Raw genomic sequence first — 19,919 nt, forward strand, 5'->3', positions numbered from 1 at the left:
ATCCCACTCCCCTAAAAGCTTTATGTAAAATACTGAACACAGTTTAAGTTGTTCTAACAGGGATTGGTTACCATGCTGAGGGGTACAGAAATCACGCCTGTTTTGGTGTACCCCCTGGGGTGCAAACTGCTTTTCCATGGGTGCTGAAATTGGTCTTTAGGCCTTCGTACTCAAAAGCCCAGTCAAGAGTGTTGGAACTCTACTATATACCGTATTTTTCGCACCGGAAGATTGGACGCACCTAGTTTTTAGGGGAGGAAAACAAGAAAGAAGAAAGGAACACAAAGCATCCTGAGCTAAGAGGGAGAGCTCCTCCATCTCCACTCAGGAGGCTTTGCAGGGCTACCACTAAAGCCAGGAGAGCAAGCAGGATCGGTGCACACCAATCCCTCTTGCCCTCCTGGCTTCAGCGAAAGCAACCCTACTGGCTTTCCTCCCGCAAGAGCCGCACACTCTTTTAAAGGGAGCGCAGCTCTTGGGGGCTTTTCTGGGAGGTGGGGGAAGGGACAGAGCGTGCAAAAGCCAGGGATAGCCGCACGAAGCCTTCGCAGGGGAGCGGGATGAAGGCTCCCCGCTCCCTTGCGGAGACTTCAACCCGTGGCTAAGCTAGAACAGCCAGCGGGATCCCGCTTGCTGTCGTGGCTGCGCGCGGCTAAGGCTCCCCCAAGAGCTGCCCTCCCTTTAAAGAGCGCGTGGAGCGTGTGTGCGGCTCTTGGGGGGCTTTTCCCGAGGAGGGAGAAGGGCAGTCCCGCCTGCATTCGCTGCATAAGACGCACACACATTTCCCCTTATTTTTTAGGAGGGGAAAAGTGCGTCTTATAGAGCAAAAAAATACGGTAATGCGGCTCAGGAGCAATGTGTCCTATTCTGCATTTAGGAAGTGCTTTCTACTCATGCATGAATGTCATTGCATCCAAGCCAGTATTGATGGCCGGTGTGTGTGTGCATTAAATTGTACTCCAAATTACACTTGAAGCTATGATTAAGGTTTTACATCCCACTGTCTTATTAGTAAGACTATATCTCTCCACCAGCTTGCTACAAGTTAGTTTTGTTCAGGAAGTTTTGACTAACACAGTAGTATCCCAAGAAGGTAAGTCAGAGGCAGCTGAATATCTGTCACTGATTATGTGGTCAAATACTGCTTGGGATTTATGCATAAACACATAAACTGCCATTTTAAACTTGAAATCAGGGGAAATGTTTTAGTTTTGCATTTACTTGCCTGTTCTATAGAAGCTTCAACAATTCTATGGTAAAGTTCAAATATTTTATTTTTTATTCATACAGTATGAAGGTTCCTATAGTTCCAACAGTGTATGATGTAGCATGCAGAGGAAAATCTAAACATTCAACATAACGCATTTTCCACACACAAACTAAAAAAAAAAAAGGCTCGTCCCCCAATAAGAAAGTAATGTTAGCACTATTTTTCTATAACGCCAGCCAGGATATGCACAAGCAATTAAGAAATAGAAAGCATTTGCTAAAATGTTTGTAACAAATACTTATGTACAAAAAATTCACAAAAGACTAGTTCCCCCTTGAAGCAGAGCACATGGCAGTTGACACTGGAACAGATACCACCACTGGCTGAGATTCTAAGCCACGGACTGATCCAGAGGAAGAAAGTTACATGTAGTGGAGATTCTCTGTTTTTAACATTTACCAAAGTTTGGCAACATTATCGTTTTAAATTATGCAAATCATGTAAACAAGAGGAACGTTTTCAAATCGATCTACATGCAAAACTTCATGTCATGCAAGGACACCCCAAGCACCTGGGTTTCTCTCTCACAGACAGAGCCCATGATGTGCAGCACTCAGTTGAAGGAACAGCTGTGGCAGGCAGGCAGGCAGCTGATTTAAGTCCATACAACCTGCCCTTTCCATTGCCAATTATAAAACCTTTTAAATAGGAAAAAACTGCTACACAGGAAAGGGTGCGCTATCCTAAAAGTCGAATGAATGTTTTTCTTCTAGCCAATAGTACCATTGCAGAAAAGGAAATGGATGATATAAAGTTGTAGAACATGGCTCGCTACTTTTATATCACACATATAAAGTTACTATCCATTACAAGTCATGATATGGACAAATCTAGAAAAAAAAAAAAGAGACCCCCTCCAAATGCTGGAGAAGAACAAGAGGTATAAATTTAGATAAAGTGAAGCTTTCCTCCTTCCCTATGGCATTGGTTAATGTTTCCCCCGTAATATCCGTAATAATCCTATATACACACATATAAAATATTACCAGTTTATTTATGCAACTTGGAACTACTACATTAAATGCATAAAAGAATCTATATGGTTGGGACATAACTTAATGGCAAGAAAGGTTTTATAGTCTCACTGCGCAATGGGAACTCTATACAATTGTCTTGTTAATTCTAGATTCTTAATTAAGCTAAGTGCTGAGAAACAAATGCAAATACTTTCAACTGCTCTATCTAGACTTAATGGATCACAGCTGATGCTTACTAAGGGTATATTATGTGCAACTGCATCCATTTAGTAAGTGAAGGGATTAAATGGCCATAAGCAACTTTTAAATCCTATTTGCACACAAGGACTAGTTCTTGGCATTAACATTAAATTACATTTTCTCATCCTAATAAGTAGAATTGTACTGAGAGCTATCGAGCAAAGATGCAGTCCCTGGTAATATATCAACAGGTATATAAACAAACTTCAGTTTCCTGTCTTACAAAAATGTAATTAGGGAAAATAACAGGAAACAATGCTTTCTCTGCCAGTCAATATATAAATATTTGAAATAGTCACAGGAAAAAGGAAAGAGTTGACCTAACAACCATTTAAAACTTTACATTCTTCTACTATATATATAAAACTGTGTGACATAAAAGTAAAGATGTATATCCATATATCGAACTGTTAATGTTCTGCTTGGCACTTTGTACTCTATTTTTGTTTCTGAATCAAGTATATTAAATTAAAGCCCACTTAACTACTACATATAGAAAGCTACATATATATATCTATATATAAATACACACATATATATAGATAGATATTTTCTTGTTATAAAAGATGAGAAAAATAAATTAAAAAGCCAACCCCCTTCCCTTTCTCCACCACACTGATATGCTCTTTCCATCTTGCTGTCCTTCAGACTTTAAAGTGCTACACGAGTTATTGAGAGAATAAAAGTTCAATAACACTTAGTTGGCTTCATGAGGCTCATGTTGGAAAATGTGGCTTCACAGAGAAAAATACTTCCATTTAAATACACAGAGAGCGTTGCTGGACGTCTTGAGCAGATCTTCAGAGATGGAGAAGAAAGCAAAAGTGTTGGGTGGTGTCCTAAAGAGTCACACATCTACCACCATCTTTTTGTGGATATCTAGGCCTCCTACAACCTGAAATGTTGATACAAGAATATTATATGAGAATTTGCAAGACAGCTGGTAATTTAAATCAATTGATTCTGATCTGATCTTCACAGAAAGAGGCTCTCACCTCAAGAAAGGTCCGTTTCCATAAATTCAGGGTTGTAGTTGTGGAACAACTTCTGTTCATGCAAAGATACCTCCCTCTCCTCCCACATGCCTCCAGTGCGCACACCCCAAATCTGCTCTGGGGTTTCCCCCCAAACCTTCAGGGCTTGTGTGGGCAGAAGGAAAGGGAGGCAAAGCTCTGTGCATGAGCAGAAATCTTTCCATCGAAGCAATGGCTTCCTTGGCTACAACCCTAAGTAATGAGTCAAAAACAGTGTGCAAGACAGTTATGACATTAAAGGTCTGGCTCGTGGGCCTAACTGGGCCCTATATGGGTGCCAATTTGGCCAACGATACCAATTAAAAAAAAAAAAGACCACCTGCCAACATATTAATCCAAGTGGGTATAATTAGCACAGAATCAAGTGTGGGGCAGGTAGAGATATTGTTGCCAGTGTACAACTGGGAGCCTTAAAAGTGTGTTCTCAGTTGTGCATTGACAATGGAGGCTTGCTGATCGGCCGTGAGAGAAAGCCTGGGGACAGCTAGGCTACAGAGTTCCCCACAGGCAGCGGACTGTGCATAGTGGGGCAAGAGGAACTCCAGTGGGCTTTAAAGCACTCTACGTGGGGCTACCTTTGAAGGTGACTCGGAGACTACAACTAATCCAGAATGCGGCAGCTAGACTGGTGACTGGGGGCGGCCGCCGAGACCATATATCACCGGTCTTGAAAGACCTACATTGGCTCCCAGTACGTTTCCGAGCACAATTCAAAGTGTTGGTGCTGACCTTTAAAGCCCTAAACGGCCTCGGTCCAGTATACCTGAAGGAGCGTCTCCACCCCCATCATTCTGCCCGGACGCTGAGGTCCAGCGCCGAGGGCCTTCTGGCAGTTCCCTCATTGCGAGAAGCAAAGCTACAGGGAACCAGGCAGAGGGCCTTCTCGGTAGTGGCGCCCGCCCTGTGGAACGCCCTTCCAGCAGATGTCAAAGCGATAAACAACTACCTGACATTCAGAAGACATCTTAAGGCAGCCCTGTTCAGGGAAGTTTTTAACGTGTGATATTTTACTGTATTTTTGGTTTCTATGGAAGCCGCCCAGAGTGGCTGGGGAGGCCCAGCCAGATGGGCGGGGTATAAATAATAAATTATGATGATGATGATGATCATTATTAAAGCCACTGCCTATCTGCTGACAGGTTGAGACTTCAAACCCACTGGACAGGCTGTACGACTGAGTTCTCCATGGGAACATGGTACAGGCAACTGGCTTGGAGTCACAGCCTATCAAGCTGTTGAGCAGCAACTTCAAGCAACGATTGGCTTGTATTTCCTTTTGTAGTATGATTTGCACGCAGCAGAGGAAAAATTGCTCACCTCGTGTCATAATGACATCAGGCAATTGACAGGTGGGCAGTAAAAGTGGCCTGCCCACCCCTGAATTACCAAGTGGGTATAATTAGCACAGAATGAAATTACAACTTAGTTTTGCAACAGATTCTAATTTTTCTCACATCTGAAGACCTAAAACATTTGAAGGTGGGGAAGCTTTAATCTATGATAACTGAAGCAATCAAATTAGTAGCAGAGGATAATTATGTCAAGTCTCCAGAATGCCCATATGATGTGAATGAAAAGAACTGCCAGAGGACAGCTGAGTCAATAAGGAGACTTAAAATGGGAAGGGTTTAAAGCAAAATTAATACGTTATCCTGTAAAGAATTGAAGACGAATGTCGAAGAAAACAATGGAATAAGTTAAATGGGTTATTTTCTAGGAAATAACGACATCATCTACAAGGGCAAAGTTGAAAATGAAAAATGCATATATAAACATCTTTTACTAAAAATGAACTTACAGCACAGAATTCCTCAAAGGATATTCTTCCATCACCATCTTTATCTGCATTTATTATGGTTTTGTCTACAATTTGCTGCAACTGGGTATCTTTGAGATTGTTCCCAACCATCATCTTCAGAACCTGGAAGAGCTCCCCGTTGGAGATATAGCCATCTTTGTCCATGTCATAGATACGGAAAGCAACTGCAAGATAAGAAAAGCTCAGTAGCAAATATGACTTCTGTGGCCCATTCAATGTTTTCTTTCTCTTACACGCTGGTGATACCCTTTCTCCTTTTCTGCACTGTTTTCTATTAACACAACAGACTTATTCTGATTGTTTAATAACTTCTGAGCAGTTGAATGTTCATAAATCATTCTTTATCTTAGCAGCTAAGTCAGTGAGTATTTATTTATAGCATTTATTTATACCATTCACTCAGTTTCCTAATTGAAGCCAAGGCTCTTACTTTCACCACTTAGTGAAGTTCCAAAGACAGAAGATCAACTTTCTTTCAGGTATTTTTAAAAATTTATATTTAAAAATTTATATTTTCTTTGGAAGAGTGAAGAAGAGACTTGACAGGAACATTTTACTGCAGATCAGTGTTACACACTTCATCTAGACACCTTGTCTTTTTACAGCAATATCGGGTATCACAGATATATGAAAAAATAGCTTCTATTAGATCAGCTGTGCCATTTCAATCCTAAACACTGGTATAATTTGCCTTCAATGTCACCGTAATTGTCTGGCTACAAAGTGATTGGCATACTCCCTTTCAGAGTTGGTTACATTGGTTGAAACCCTGAACCCAATTATCTGGAAATATGTTTCATTTATATTAGTGGGTCTTAGTTCTAACTAAACATATTGAGATGGATCTAGAGCATGGGTAGGCAACCTAAGGCCCGGGGGCCGGATCCGGCCCAATCACCTTCTAAATCCGGCCCACGAGTGGTCTGGGAATCAGGATGTTTTTACATGAGTAGAATGTGTCCTTTTATTTAAAATGCATCTCTGGGTTATTTGTGGGGCATAGGAATTCATTCATTTTTTCTCTCTTCAAAATATAGTCCAGCCCCCCACAAGGTCTGAGGGACAGTGGATCGGCCCCCTGCTGAAAAAGTTTGCTGATCCCTGATCTAGAGTGCCCCGTCTGCTCCCAGGCAGGGTCTGGGAAAACAATTTTTACCTGTTAAAGGTAAAAGTAAAGGTACCTCTGACTGTTAAGTCCAGTCATGGACGACTCTGGGGTTGCAGCGCTCATCTCGCTTTACTGGCCGAGGGAGCCGGCGTACAGCCAGGATGTGGCCAGGATGACTAAACCGCTTCTGGCAAACCAGAGCAGCGCACGGAAACGACGTTTACCTTCCCGCCGGAGTGGTACCTACCGTATTTTTCGCTCTATTGGACGCAGTTTTTCCCCTCCAAAAATTGAGGGGAAATGTGTGTGCGTCCTATGGAGCGAATGCAGGCTTCTGCCATAGGGAGAAGCTGCACGGGGCTATGGCTTCTTTAGCCCTGCGCAGCGTCTCCCGGCAAGGAGAGGCTGCACGGGGCTAAAGGGGAAGCCAAAGCAGCGAGCAGGATCCATCTGTTTACCGTACCTGGCATGCTTTCCCTTTAAAACTGAAGGGAGAAAACTTCCTGAACTCCTTGCTTTGTATTGCTTCCATAGTTTTATTTAAACTGTTTGTCTCATTTGGGAATGGTTGTGTGCTAAAGGGGAAGCCAAAGCAGCGAGCGGGATCCATCCCGCTCGCTGCCTTGCCTTCTTCCATAGCTGCGCGCAACCTCTCCGGCAGGGAGAGGCTGCATGGAGCTATGGATTCTTTAGCCCCTTGCAGCCTCTCCCGGCAAGGAGAGGCTGCATGGGGCTAAAGGGGAAGCCAAAGCAGCGAGCGGGATCCATCCCGCTCGCTGCCTTGCCTTCTTCCATAGCTGCGCGCAACCTCTCCGGCAGGGAGAGGTTGTGTGCAGCCTGTATGCTGCTCTTTGGGGCTGGAGGGGAATGTTATTTTCCTTGATTTCCGCCCCTAAAAACTGGGTGCGCCCTATGGTCCGGTGCGCCCTATGGTGCGAAAAATACGGTATTTATCTACTTGCACTTTAACGTGCTTTCCAATACCACCTCCCACACTGTTCTAGGGGGTTCCCCAACCCTACGAAGCAGCTTTTCAGAGGGAAGGAGAAACAGATAAAGCCTTATATGCTAGGGCAGCCTTAAGTCTGAATTCTCTAGTGGGGTGTATATCTATATGGGTGGCTGCGGGGTGAAGAAATCATTCTATGCTTTACTATTGGCAAATGACACAATATTTGCAGGCATAGTATTTCATTATGTAAAAAACAAACAGGGCCAGAAAAGCTTTAGTGATGCACCTACAGATCTAAAACACCCACTAAGGCAGTGTTTCCCAACACTAGTGTGCCGCGAGACGTTGCCTGGTGTGCCGTGGGAGGGAGGCGGGCGAGTCGGGCGGTGAGAGGCGGGGCGGCGGCGAGCACACGCGGGGCGGCGAGCGAGCTTCCTCCCACATCCCATCGCCGCTTGCTTCGGCCGGCCGCCCCGTGCTCCGCGCTGGTGTTGGCCAGCCTTGCGCACCTGGGGGGCGCGTGGGGCGCCCTGAAACAGAGGGTTCCCCATGCTGCGGACTGTAGCCTGCCGCCCGACGCGCGGGGCGCCCTGAAGCAGAGCGCCCCTCGCGCCAGGCAGACATGGGCCAGCCCCACAAGCTTGGGGGACAGCGGGGAGGCGCAGCACCGCCATCCCACTGTTCCCCGACCTGGTTTTGGGGGGGGGGGGGAAATAAAGGAATTTTTTTTTCCCTTTATTTCCCCCCCCCCAAAAAAAGTAGGTGCGTCCTATGGGACGGAGCGTCCTATGGGACGAAAAATACGGTACTTACTATTTCATAATAAAGTAATTATAAAATACTTTCTTTGTGTTTATTTGATGCCTATTAAAGAGAGTTACTTTATATATAGTCAATATAGGCACAGAGTTAATTTTTTAAACATTTTCTAATGGTGGTGTGCCTCGAGATTTTTTTCATGAAACAAGTGTGCCTTTGCCCAAAAAAGGTTGGGAAACACTGCACTAAGGTACTTTCAATTACAAAAAAAACCAACTCCTAACACAAAGCCTGTGTATTTCACCTTGAACTGTAGAAAAGATTTAGTATGTTAATTTTCCATTCTCCACATAATTAAGGATTTTCAATTGATATTCAAGTTATTTCAAAGTACTTACTGTTTTATTATAGAACAGACATCTCAATAATGATTTTCTTATCCACCCCCTCCCCAACTGCCCAATTGCAAACTTTATTTGCCAGCTAAGGAAATATCTGATACTTACACCTCAACTTCTGTTCCTTGTCACCTTTGACACTGAACTGAGAGACTCCTTCTATAAATTCTACAAAATAAAGGCAAGAAGAACATTTATAAAATATTTTACATATTACATAACATACAATTCCCCCCTGTGGACTTCAGTAATGCATGTCTAGCATTCTCTCGAAGTCAATCCTGAATGTGGTCTGCCTAGGTTGGTCAATGTTTTTGTGTGCTACAGCGTCCTATGGGCTTCACAATACTCATAAAAATCTCAGCTTTCATTTAAGATATGTAGAGTGCTTCCAGGTGGAATTGATGCTACCATAGACTTTTTGCAGTGTCCACACAAAGTAATTTAAAATGCCAGTCCATAGTTTTTCTTGGTTTGATTTCCATTTATCTATTCTGCAGAGAATATATACACAGTCACTGCTAGTGTGATAGCTCCTTTCAGGCTGGTGGCCTATTTCACCAAATGCTGGTAATGTTTTGCTCAGTGGCCCCTTATCACCATACCCTTACTTCTGTTTGCTCCTCACGTGAGCATAACCTAGCTATTTTGTTTTGATGCGCCTAACTATTTCCACCAACTACCACCTGCAGAACGCAGATTTCAGAGCAACTTTTCTCTCATGAGCTCTACAAAGCATGTAGGGGATTGCTTTTAAGAGACTAATCTCATTTTTAGTTTTCAAAACAATATAGTGGAGTGTTGTGAAAGACCTCTTAATCACTCTTCTTAAAGCCTTAAAAAGGTAAAGGGTAAAGCGACCCCTGACAGTTAAGTCCAGTCGTGAACGACTCTGGGGTTGCAGCGTTCATCTCGCTTTACCGCAGACAGTTTTTTCCGGGTCATGTGGCCAGCATGACTAAGCCGTTTCTGGCGCAGTGGAACACCGACACCACAGCAGCGCACGGAAACGCTGTTTACCTTCCCGCCGGAGCGGTACCTATTAATCTACTTGCACTTTTTGGTGTGCTTTCAAACTGCTAGGTGACCAGGAGCAGGGACCAAGCAATGGGAGCGCACCCCGTCACGGGGATTCGAACCGCCTTTTGATCGGCAAGCCCAAGGCTCAGTGGTTTAGACCACAGCGCCACCTATGTCCCTCTAAAAGCCTTAGTTAGGTAAATTAATAGTCTTGGACAAGACCTCAGTATCAATTTATGAAGAAAAACCAAATGGAAATCATTACCCCCCCCTCCACACACACCCCTGCTTTCATTTTGCCCATTGTGGAACATGCTAACGCTTATAATGTTCACAATTGTGCTCTTTTGTACTTCTTGGATTTCTTTTTAAGGTATCTGTGCACAGGGATAGAAATATCTGAGCATGACCAGAACAAAAAAAGTTAGCAAAGGGCAGGGGAATGACAGAAAAGCAGTCTACATATGGTTTCATCAAGCTCTGCCCACTCATATGGACGGCAGGTGGTGTAAAAGCAAGGAACATCATGACTGAAAGAATAAGTGTGTGTGGATAAATGTGTGCCCATTGTACACTCAAAAATTGGAAGTTTTTGAGGTAACGCCCCCAACTAAAAGCACCCATAGTTTCCAACTCACAGTTAGAGGCTTGATATTATGACAACTAAAAGAGGTGGCAATAAAGAATGAAACCAACCAAAGTTGACTGCATTTCAGATGCTATGACTTCTAAGTCCCCCACCTACTCCCTTCAAGGTAAAAAATATTCTACATTTTAAGAAGGGAGGCAGACAAGCATATATTTATAGTCACTATAGTTTGGCATCAGTCAAATTCAGTAAAAATATGTAGAAAAACTGCATGTGAGCAGCAGGCCTCTAACTATTAAACATACATAATGTAGTTTTCAAGTGCTAAAGTCATCCTTCTAATTTGTAATTTTGTGGCTTTTCATTAAAAAGCTGCACACAAATGACACTTTAAATGCACATCCTAACCTTATCCAAAAACTTGAAACTATGTCAAGGCTGAATTAAAAGTATATGGTGACTTAAAATATTCAAATGTAAGTGTCCTGCAATATAAGAACATAACAACTAAAGGGCTTCCATAGTTATGCACATCTTTGATACTTTCTTGGGTAGAAGAATATCTTCAGGCAGAGCAAATCAGTATAGCTGGGTTGTGCTCACTGGAATATCTAGTTGTAGAGTATTAGGAAAGACAGGCCCATCTTCAAATGTAAGGCTACTGTTTACCGTACCTGGCATACTTTCCCTTTAAAACTGAAGGGAGAAAACTTCCTGAACTCCTTGCTTTTTATTGCTTCCATAGTTTTATTTAAACTGTTTGTCTCATTTGGGAATGGTTGTGTGCTCTGTTCTGGATAGCGTTGCATTCCTCCTGAAGGATCAAGTTCATTGCTTGAAGGTGCTATTAGATACAACCCTATCTCAGGAGGCCAAAGTGTCTTGGTAGTGCAAATAAGTGGAATATAAATGCTTAAAATAAAATATACTCCAGGTTATTATTATTTCACTTCCCTTGTTTGGGGGGGGGGGAGAGAGAATGTATGAATAATACTGTTCAGATGTGCATATGGGTGAAAGGATAATCCTATTAAGGCCCCAGATTTCCACATTACCCAGGTACTCTGGGTAATAACTTGAGCCAGTACTAGTATGAAGGAAAGCTGCTCATTCCTAGACCCTGCCCCCTTAGGACCTATGCTGCAAACAGAAAAATTAGAGTTAAGATTTGACAAAGGAAACAAGGGCATTAAATGATGATTACTACAATGAGATTACGAATTGCATATTATCAACTTACAGACCCAAGCCACTATCTGTATACCTGCACGAGATCCAGCCATTGTTTGCAGAAAAATTGTATTTCAGTGGAGCAGCTATTTATGTTTTTGAAATTCACATCCTAGTTAAGGTCAGATAGTGACCAATTTTAGAATTTAAAATAAGAGCTTCAATGTTCACATTCTAAATTTTGTGTGTCAAACCCTGTAGTGACAAGCAATAACTAGTGAAGATTACTATAGCCAAATATGTGAGCTGAGTTTCTGTCATGTAATATATCCCCCAAATTAGGACTCTATGAAGCCAAAGTAAAGCTCCTTTAAGTAATATTGAATTAATGGAAGAATCAAGAATATGTTTAAAATACCTCCCATTAAAACAGGAAAAAAATTGCTGAACTTTTGCTGGATTATGACTTTCTTCAAACAAGCCTAAGTAAGTGGAAGCCAAAATAAGTTTTTCAATGTGTTCTGGCAGTTAACAGCCTCACATAAGTTGTCAGCATTCACAATCGTATGCTTGCCTACTCAGAAGCAAACCCCTCTGGGTTCAAGGGACTACTCATAAGTATGTTATAAAACTGCAGCCTTAGTCACAAGTTAGATCTTAAGGGAAATGATCTTACATAATACCATTATTTAAATTGATATGTTCCCTATAATACTATAGGAAAGACAACTTTCTATGCACTTGGAAAATTAGAGGTCCTTCACCAAACAACTGAGCAGCAACATAAATTTCACAAAATAGTACCGCAAAATGCTGACTATTCCATTTCCTCCTCCTTCGTGAACCATTTCCCAAGCAAAGAACCAAATTATCACACATATTCTATGGGATGTACTAATTCAAACAATGCCTGCAATCCTACACACATTTACCCGAGAGTAAGTCTCACTGAACTAAATGGGACTGAAAAAGCAGACATGTATAGGATTGCGCTGAAAAAAACCAAAAAGCCAAGTTTCAGCAGAATGTTCTAACTAGTGTGAACACACTGCTTTCACATATTAAATTTAATATATCCAGAGAGAATGGCTTCTTACCTTTGAAGTCTACCTCTCCATTCCCATCTGTATCGAATATATCTATTACTCGTTGTACCAGTGGATTCTGTTGTAACTCAGGCAAAGACATGAACTCTTCCACACTCAGAGAACCAGAATTATCTAAATCAAGCTTTTTAAACCTCTTTCCCAATCGTTTAATCTCATCTGCATCAACTGGGGTGGAAGGAAAGAGAAAAAAGTATATTGTTAGAAACAGTTCACTGTACTATTTTATATGAAGCAATGACTTACTGTAATGCAGTGGTATTTCTTTAAAAGTATATAGTAACTCTACATACTTCTATACAAAAGGGTTAGCTTTAAACATTACCAATTCAAATTGCTCACCTTTTTTCACAGGGCATGCCATGACACATTTAACCTTACAGCTCACTATAAACTACTGTATGCTGACTCAAATGTTCAAAGGAGTGATAATACTAGCTAATTCTAGTCACATGGCTGCTCAACTATATAAACATCCATCCTGCTTTATCATAGACTCGCTCTGTTAAACCGTATATAACATCATCAAGGATCTTCAAAAAGGAGTCAGCTAATAATCATTCAAAAAGAAATTCAATCATTTAAATCTTGTATCAATTTCAATTCCTTGTGATTAGGTAGAAATACAAAAGGTGCTATTCAGATACTAGCTTAGATTGCATTGAACTGAATTCACCACAGCTGTCTTTTCTGCAGGAGAGAAGAAAATCAAATCTGTTTTCTTGATTGATGGGATGGGCATGGTCTCATTCCAGGACCTCATTTCTGCATGAGTACTGAAAAACTTCTAAGTCTGGCTAAAAAAATTCCATCAAAAGGTGGAACACAATCGATTTTTAAAAGTTTGTTTAAACTACAACTGTTACAATAAATCAACACCTGAAAAGTTGCAGTCACAATGAAAGGCAGAGTAAAACAGTTTAGCTTTACCTGCCATGCATCTAACAGGGAAACAAACCCAAACCTGCCATATAGCAGTTTATAAACAACGATGGCTGCAGAAAATGCTTTATATTTACAGTTTTATTTCTCCTTTGAACAGAATTCAAATGTGTCTGTGAGAAAACAAGGAATTCTCATATTGAAAAAGGTAGTTTGAGAGAGCAATTCTAACCCTCTGGTGTTTGTTTCTGGGGGGTAAAATGAAGCCCAGGCTCACTAATGATGGGGGAGATGCTTCACCGTCAAAAGGGGTCTGATCTGGGTCCCTCTGCTGCAGCTTGGTACCACTCAAAACATCCCCCCTTTTTTACCCAGAATTTTGAATGTGATGGTGCTGTGGCTCAGCTGTTCCAATCATTCCCTAGATAAGGGTTAAGATCGCTCTGTCTGAATGTGGTCAGAGTACTAATTCTAGCAGAACTTTATTCTGGAATTTTCCCATAAGAGTTACATAACATTTTAAAAAAGATTAAATGTATCATGCAAATAATTAAAAGGGCTGTCAAATGCAGTCAGTCAATTCTGCTGTAATAAAGAAAACATCATACTGCCTTCAGAAGACACCCAGCTTTAGGTGTCTAAAGTTGAAGTGTAATTTGGAGCTAGGAAACCGCCCACCTCTTTGTATATTTATGCTGTTCAAAATTTATGAAATTCATGTGCAGGAGTAACCACTATGATGAAGATACAACTTATTAATTCTTGTTTCAAATCAAATCATAATAATGAATTCACTGATTTTATGCAGACCACCATTTGTGAAAAGAAGATAAGCCATGCCTATAGGAATATTGTAGGAATTACTGTGAAAGATGCATTTCGCTTCTAAACTGCTCCATTTCAATGACTGTGTCAGGATACAGGAAAATAAAGTGATCCCTCTCAGTATGTAGCACTTCTTGAATCAAGGCCAGAAGACTACAAGAAACCAGTGCAGATGCTTGAAACCTAGATAGTGCAACTTTGTGATTATAAATGACAAAAGGCAAGATGTAACCTTTTTTTAAAGGTTTACAATTTAAAAGTGGATCTTTGATAAATTGGGAAGTGGGAGAGAACTCAGAGGAGCTGGTCCTGCTGGCTAAAGACTGAAAGGGTACCCAATAAAACTGTTCTGTTCTTTAGTTACATTCTTATGTCATAGAATCAATGTCATATTCAAGAAACCCAGAAGGGTGTCTTAGCTTAACAACCGGGGCTGTGTAACCAGTTTGTGCTGTGCATGGGGTTACAGTAGCCTCCGAGATCTAGAGTAAAAGGAGATATTATTCGAAAGCCCAAATTCACTGTCTCCTAAATTCTGAACAGACACAATATAAGAAAGTTTGAAAAAGTCGGTGATCAGTTAGTTTGGTGGTTTTGTTAATATTTCAGCTTGTCTGAGTTTCCTCTAGTCCTTTCCAGCCTTATACCCATGTTTGATTGGGGAAAGAAAGGATGGAAGAAAACCAGCAGTCCCATCCTCTTATTTTAAAAATAATTCTTGTCTGCCTTATCTTATTTAGGGCAGTGTCACACATTGCTCCAATTTTGGCCCTATTTTGGAAAGCACAGCTGTTCTCTTGGTGTGTGTAATTCTTTCCTATACTACCAGGCCCTCATTCTATTAGCAGTGGTTAGTTTATTGTCTTGTGTCTCTTTTTTGTTTAGATTGGCAAATATTAGTTTTTCCTGATCACCATCTCAATTCTGGAATCAAGTCAGGATCACCCCAGGGCCAATCCAGATTACCAAATCCATATTGAAATGGGGGGGGGGGCATGAACAGCCCTACTAACACTGTTGTGTGTGTGCTGAAACATACGGTGTCAACATGAGCGGGGGGAGGGAAGAGTCCTTGGGGAGAAAAGTGTGTCTCCGTGTGAGGTGGAAGCCCTGTCTGGCAAGATGATTCTATGTGGAGGGCAGATACATTCACAGGTCTCAGGCTGAACAGCTAGCATGACACACGATGTACTGGAATAGATGCACATTCTGCACATTAGCATGGGTTTTTAATTGCTGGTTTAGACTCTACCATAAATACACAAGGGTGCAATTCAATGTTGTGCAAGCGTACTTCCACTTCCACTTACACAATGGGATTTCATCTCCCTCTCCCCTCACACACACACACAGCCCCGCTCCCACCACACCATCAAGATCTGTTCAATCCCCTACCCTTTGAAATTGATTGTGAAGTGTGAGGATGTCTTACTGTGCAAGTGGAATTCCATTCTGCTTGTGCACAAACTTTGTTGGATTCAACCCCAAGCATTCACCGAAGAAGCATACATTATAAGAACGCAATAACTAAAAACTGCACTAAGACATACTTCATACAATTACGAAATAAATAGAGCCTTCAAATCATAGCTTAGTAGAAAAAAGTGTTAACGTAGGTTTGAACTTACAATGTGAGCACATTTCCAGTGGGTAGCTTGCCTCATTTCCCTGAAAAAAAGGGTGGGGAAACACAGTTAAAAATGCACCTTGATAGACTGTTTGTGAAGTTAAGTAATAATCTTTTATATACCTATTTTTGTTTCCTGTTTTTATTTCCAAAACCACATACACCAGAAATTTCATTCTAAGTCATTAATAGGTAGTGGTGCCACCTTTGGTTGCTGCCTTGTTGGCACAGACCTGCAACAAGGCCTTCCTGGAGGTGATTCTCTGTGTGTGGAATCTCCTTCCTGCTAAGCTGTATCCCTCATTATTGACTATTCAAAAACATCCTGTTTACTTAAGCATTTGATGCCTGAAAGTTACTGGATATGGTAACCTAGAAATTAATAACTGTGAAGTACAGTATTATTTGGGACGCGGGTGGCACTGTGGGTAAAACCTCAGTGCCTAGGACTTGCCGATCGTATGGTCGGCAGTTCGAATCCCCGCGGCAGGGTGAGTTCCCGTCGTTCAGTCCCAGCTCCTGCCCACCTAGCAGTTCGAAAGCACTCTTAAGTGCAAGTAGATAAATAGGTACCGCTTTATAGTGGGAAGGTAAACAGCGTTTCCGTGTGCTGCACTGGTGCAGGCTCACCGGAGCAGCGTCGTCACGCTGGCCACATGACCCGGAAGTGTCTCCGGACGGCGCTGGCTCCTGGCCTCTTAAGCAAGATGGGCGCGCAACCCCAGAGTCGGACACGACTGGCCCGTACGACGGGCAGGGGTACCTTTACCTTTACAGTATTATTTAAATGTTTTTAGATGCTCTAAATGATTATATTAAAATATTTTTAACATGGTTATTTTTTTATTTAAAATTGCATTGCTTTAACATTTTGATGTTTGTCACCATGGGCTGCTTTGGGAGGAAAAGTGGGACAGAAACATAACAAATAATAATTCCTGATATACTGAATTTATTCCCAGGAAAAGCATCAGCAGCTAAGAATAAAATTCCTAATAAAATATTAAATCAATTTACATATAAAATATGTAAGAACAGAACAGGTCCAAGTCTAAATACATCTCAAGATTTTACATGCTATATATGGAAAAAACACCCTGAAACACTCTAAGTACTAGCCAACCAGGTAATACTCACTGAGATCAATGGATTGCAGTAACAAGCAATAAACAAGCATTGTTTATTTCAATGTGTGCATTGTGAGAATGACTTAGATTGATGTTATTGTATTATGACATCTCCAGAGCTGTTTTCAGCAGGAACTCACCAGAACTGAGTTCCAACACCTCTCAGGTGGGTGCCATTGTCATTATAAGAGAACAAGGGAGGTGTTCATGGTGAGTTCCAGCACCTCTTTTTCTTTTTTTAAAATATTTTTTATTAAGGATTTTCTTGTTTTACAGAAGTGTAGTGCCTCGTTTTTTTTTTTTCTTCTTCTTCTTCCATGTAACGTTTTTACAAATCCGTTTCATTTGTTGAGGCATTAGGGGGAGAAGAAAACAGAAAGAAAAAAGAAAGGGGGGGTGGGGAGAGGGAGGATGGATGGGGGTGGGGTCGGGTGGCGGTGTTTCTATTATGTTTAATGTATGTAGAGTTTGGTGTCAGCGTTGCTTGTGTTGTTCACTTGTGTTCCTTTGGTGGTGAGAGAGGTTGGGGTTGGCTTAGGGTGTGATTGTTTGCTTGTGATTGGCTGTGGTGATCTTTGTTTTCGTGTGTGAGTGAGGTGGGTGGGTGTTTTGGATCAGGTTAGCCATATTGATTTGTATGCTGTTGGTGGATTATTGTCGTTGTCCTGTTGGGCTGTGTATGTGATAAAGGGGAGCCATACCGGGGTGAAGGCGTCTTCTTCTGTTTGTCCCCGTGTCAGTTTCAGTTTATTAGTTAATTTTTCTAGTAGGGCTGTTTCCCATACTATTTGGTACCATTGGTCCATGCTTACTCCTGACAGGTCTCTCCAGTGTCTGGTTATGATGTTTCTGGTTGCTGAGAGCAGGTGGGTTATAAGTTCTTTGTGGTGTAAATGGGCATTGTTGTCTTGGAAGATGTTTAGTAGGGCCAATTCTGGGGTGATGTCTATTACTTGCTTAGTTATTTTACATATTTCTTGTATGGCTGTTGTCCAGAATAGTTGAATTTTGGGACACTCCCACCACATGTGGAGGTATGTGCCTGAGGAGGTGCACCCTCTCCAGCATTTTGGTGAGGTTCCTGGGTGTATTGGCGCTAGTTTCCTTGGTGTTAGGTACCACCTGTAGGCGAGTTTCAGTGTGAGTTCTTTTCTTTTTGTTGATATGGATTTAAAGGGGGGTTTAGACCACATTCTGGTCCATTGAGTGGGGTTAATCTCATAGCCTATGTCATTCTCCCATTGTTTTTTGATTGTGTCTAGGGGATTTGCGGGATTTTGGAGTAGTATTTTGTATACTGCGGATACCGTCCCTTTACCGTTTCCCTTTGTTGTTAGGAGGAGGTTTTCGAAGGTTGTCAGGGGCCTAGTTGCTGCTGATTTTACTGTTGGGTTGTTTAAGAAGGCATGTAGTTGGTGTTGTGTTAACCAGGTCATTTGGGTGTCTTCTAGTTTGTCTTGTATTTCTTGTGTTGACAAGGGTTTGTTATTTTTATAAAAGTCTATTAGGCGATATAAGCCTTTGGTTCGCCAGGTTTTTGTCTGGAGGTTTTGTGCTGCATGGTAGAATAATGGGTGGTACGCCAGGGGGCAGCACCTCTTTTTCTAGAAAAATAAATGTTCAATACAGTAGCCTTTCAGCTGAGTCAGAGCAGAATGCATAGAGTTCACGGTAGTCTTGTAACAAAAAAAAAAAAAAAGAAAGAAAAAGAAAAAGACACGAGCTCTTGGCTCCTGAAAATAATTCTATTTAGGTAATCATTTGATTTAACTGAATCCTCAGATGTGCTTTTTCCAGGGCTAAAAAGGTAAAGGTAAAGGACCCCTAGACGGTTAAGCCCAGCCAAGGGCGACTATGGGGCTGTGGCGCTCATCTCCCTTTCATGCCAAAGCAGCCAGCATTTGTCCACAGACAGCTTTCTGGGTTATGTGGCCAGCATGACTAAACCACTTCTGCGGTACAATGCTTGTGGTTCTAAAGGTTCAGATTATCTCTCTCCAGTCTTCCCAGCCCAAATAGATACCTATCCAAAGAACTGACACTTTGGTGGTGATACATTTTTCCATCAGCTAACAAGTCTTCGGATACAGAATTCACAACCTAATTCACAGCTCGAATCACTTTATCTACCGTAGATCCTCCCAATTACCTCTAAGGTGTGAAGGCAATACCACCTGGGCCTCCAAATCCTATAGCTCTGCTCTTACACTTAAAGGTGTACAAGCAACTTGAAATTGCACAACAAGCTATGCTTTTTTATTAAATCTGAACACATCCTCAACATTTCTATGTGGCTGGCAGCCAACATAGCTGCTAATTGCAAAGAACATGGAGGTGGATCAGAAGAAAAACACTGCTTTTTCACAGTACAGTTCCCAAAGCCTAATTATGTGCTGAACCTGGGTATACAAAGCTACCATGAGCATGCGCCACCCTTAAGTAATCTTTGAGGCTTTTAGCACAGTTACTGGTCAAAGTGAGAGCCTAGTCAATGATTTGGATCCAAATATACCCTTCCTGCAAATATCAGAGCTCCTTTGATTGGTGGAAGGGTCTCAAGCAGAGGCTCTCACTGGAGGAAGGGTGGTGATTTTAACCTAGCAACCCTTACTCCTGCAATTCCTCCTCCATGCTACCTCCCACAGTATTCCAGAGGGTCCTTTAACCCTTTTCATTGGTCATTCATTCTCTCTCTCTCTCTCTCTCTCTCACTCACACACACACACACACACACACACAAACACACACACGCAGTAACAAATTAGAATGGAATCTTGGTTCTCAAACTTAATTCGTTCTGGGAGTCCGTTTGACTCCTGAAACTGTTGGCGCAGCTTCCGATTGGCTGCAGGAGCTTCCTGCATTCAAGCGGAAGCCGCTTCGGACATTCAGCTTCCAAAAAACATTCGCAAACCAGAACACTTACTTCCGGGTTTGTGGCATTTAGGAGCCGACTTGTTCGGCAACTAAGCTGTTCGGGAACCAAGGTTTGACTGTATAAAAAATACAACATACC

At 41.8% G+C, this 19,919-nt stretch overlaps 1 protein-coding gene and 1 long non-coding RNA gene across 4 annotated transcripts in view; one reads left to right on the plus strand and one right to left on the minus strand.

Moving 5' to 3' along the window:
* Window positions 1–7: 7 nt before the first annotated feature.
* LOC309338475 lies at window positions 8–1,531 on the plus strand. Its single transcript, XR_014154909.1, has 2 exons — window positions 8–190; window positions 823–1,531. It is a non-coding gene; the product is annotated as an uncharacterized lncRNA (long non-coding RNA).
* Window positions 1,257–19,919, minus strand: part of PPP3R1 (protein phosphatase 3 regulatory subunit B, alpha) — a 43,481-nt gene continuing 24,818 nt past the window's right edge. For all 3 annotated transcript variants that reach the window (XM_081855758.1, XM_081855757.1, XM_081855759.1), the window contains 5 exons: window positions 15,778–15,817; window positions 12,434–12,610; window positions 8,666–8,725; window positions 5,320–5,504; window positions 1,257–3,382 (listed from right to left, as the gene is read on the minus strand). In XM_081855758.1, coding sequence (XP_081711884.1) covers window positions 3,335–3,382; window positions 5,320–5,504; window positions 8,666–8,725; window positions 12,434–12,610; window positions 15,778–15,817 — 510 coding nt within the window. In that variant the 3' untranslated portion in view covers window positions 1,257–3,334. The remainder of the gene's footprint in view (window positions 3,383–5,319; window positions 5,505–8,665; window positions 8,726–12,433; window positions 12,611–15,777; window positions 15,818–19,919) is intronic.

This window comes from Podarcis erhardii (assembly GCF_964252035.2).
Source record: "Podarcis erhardii genome assembly, chromosome: 3".
NCBI lineage: Eukaryota > Metazoa > Chordata > Lepidosauria > Squamata > Lacertidae > Podarcis > Podarcis erhardii.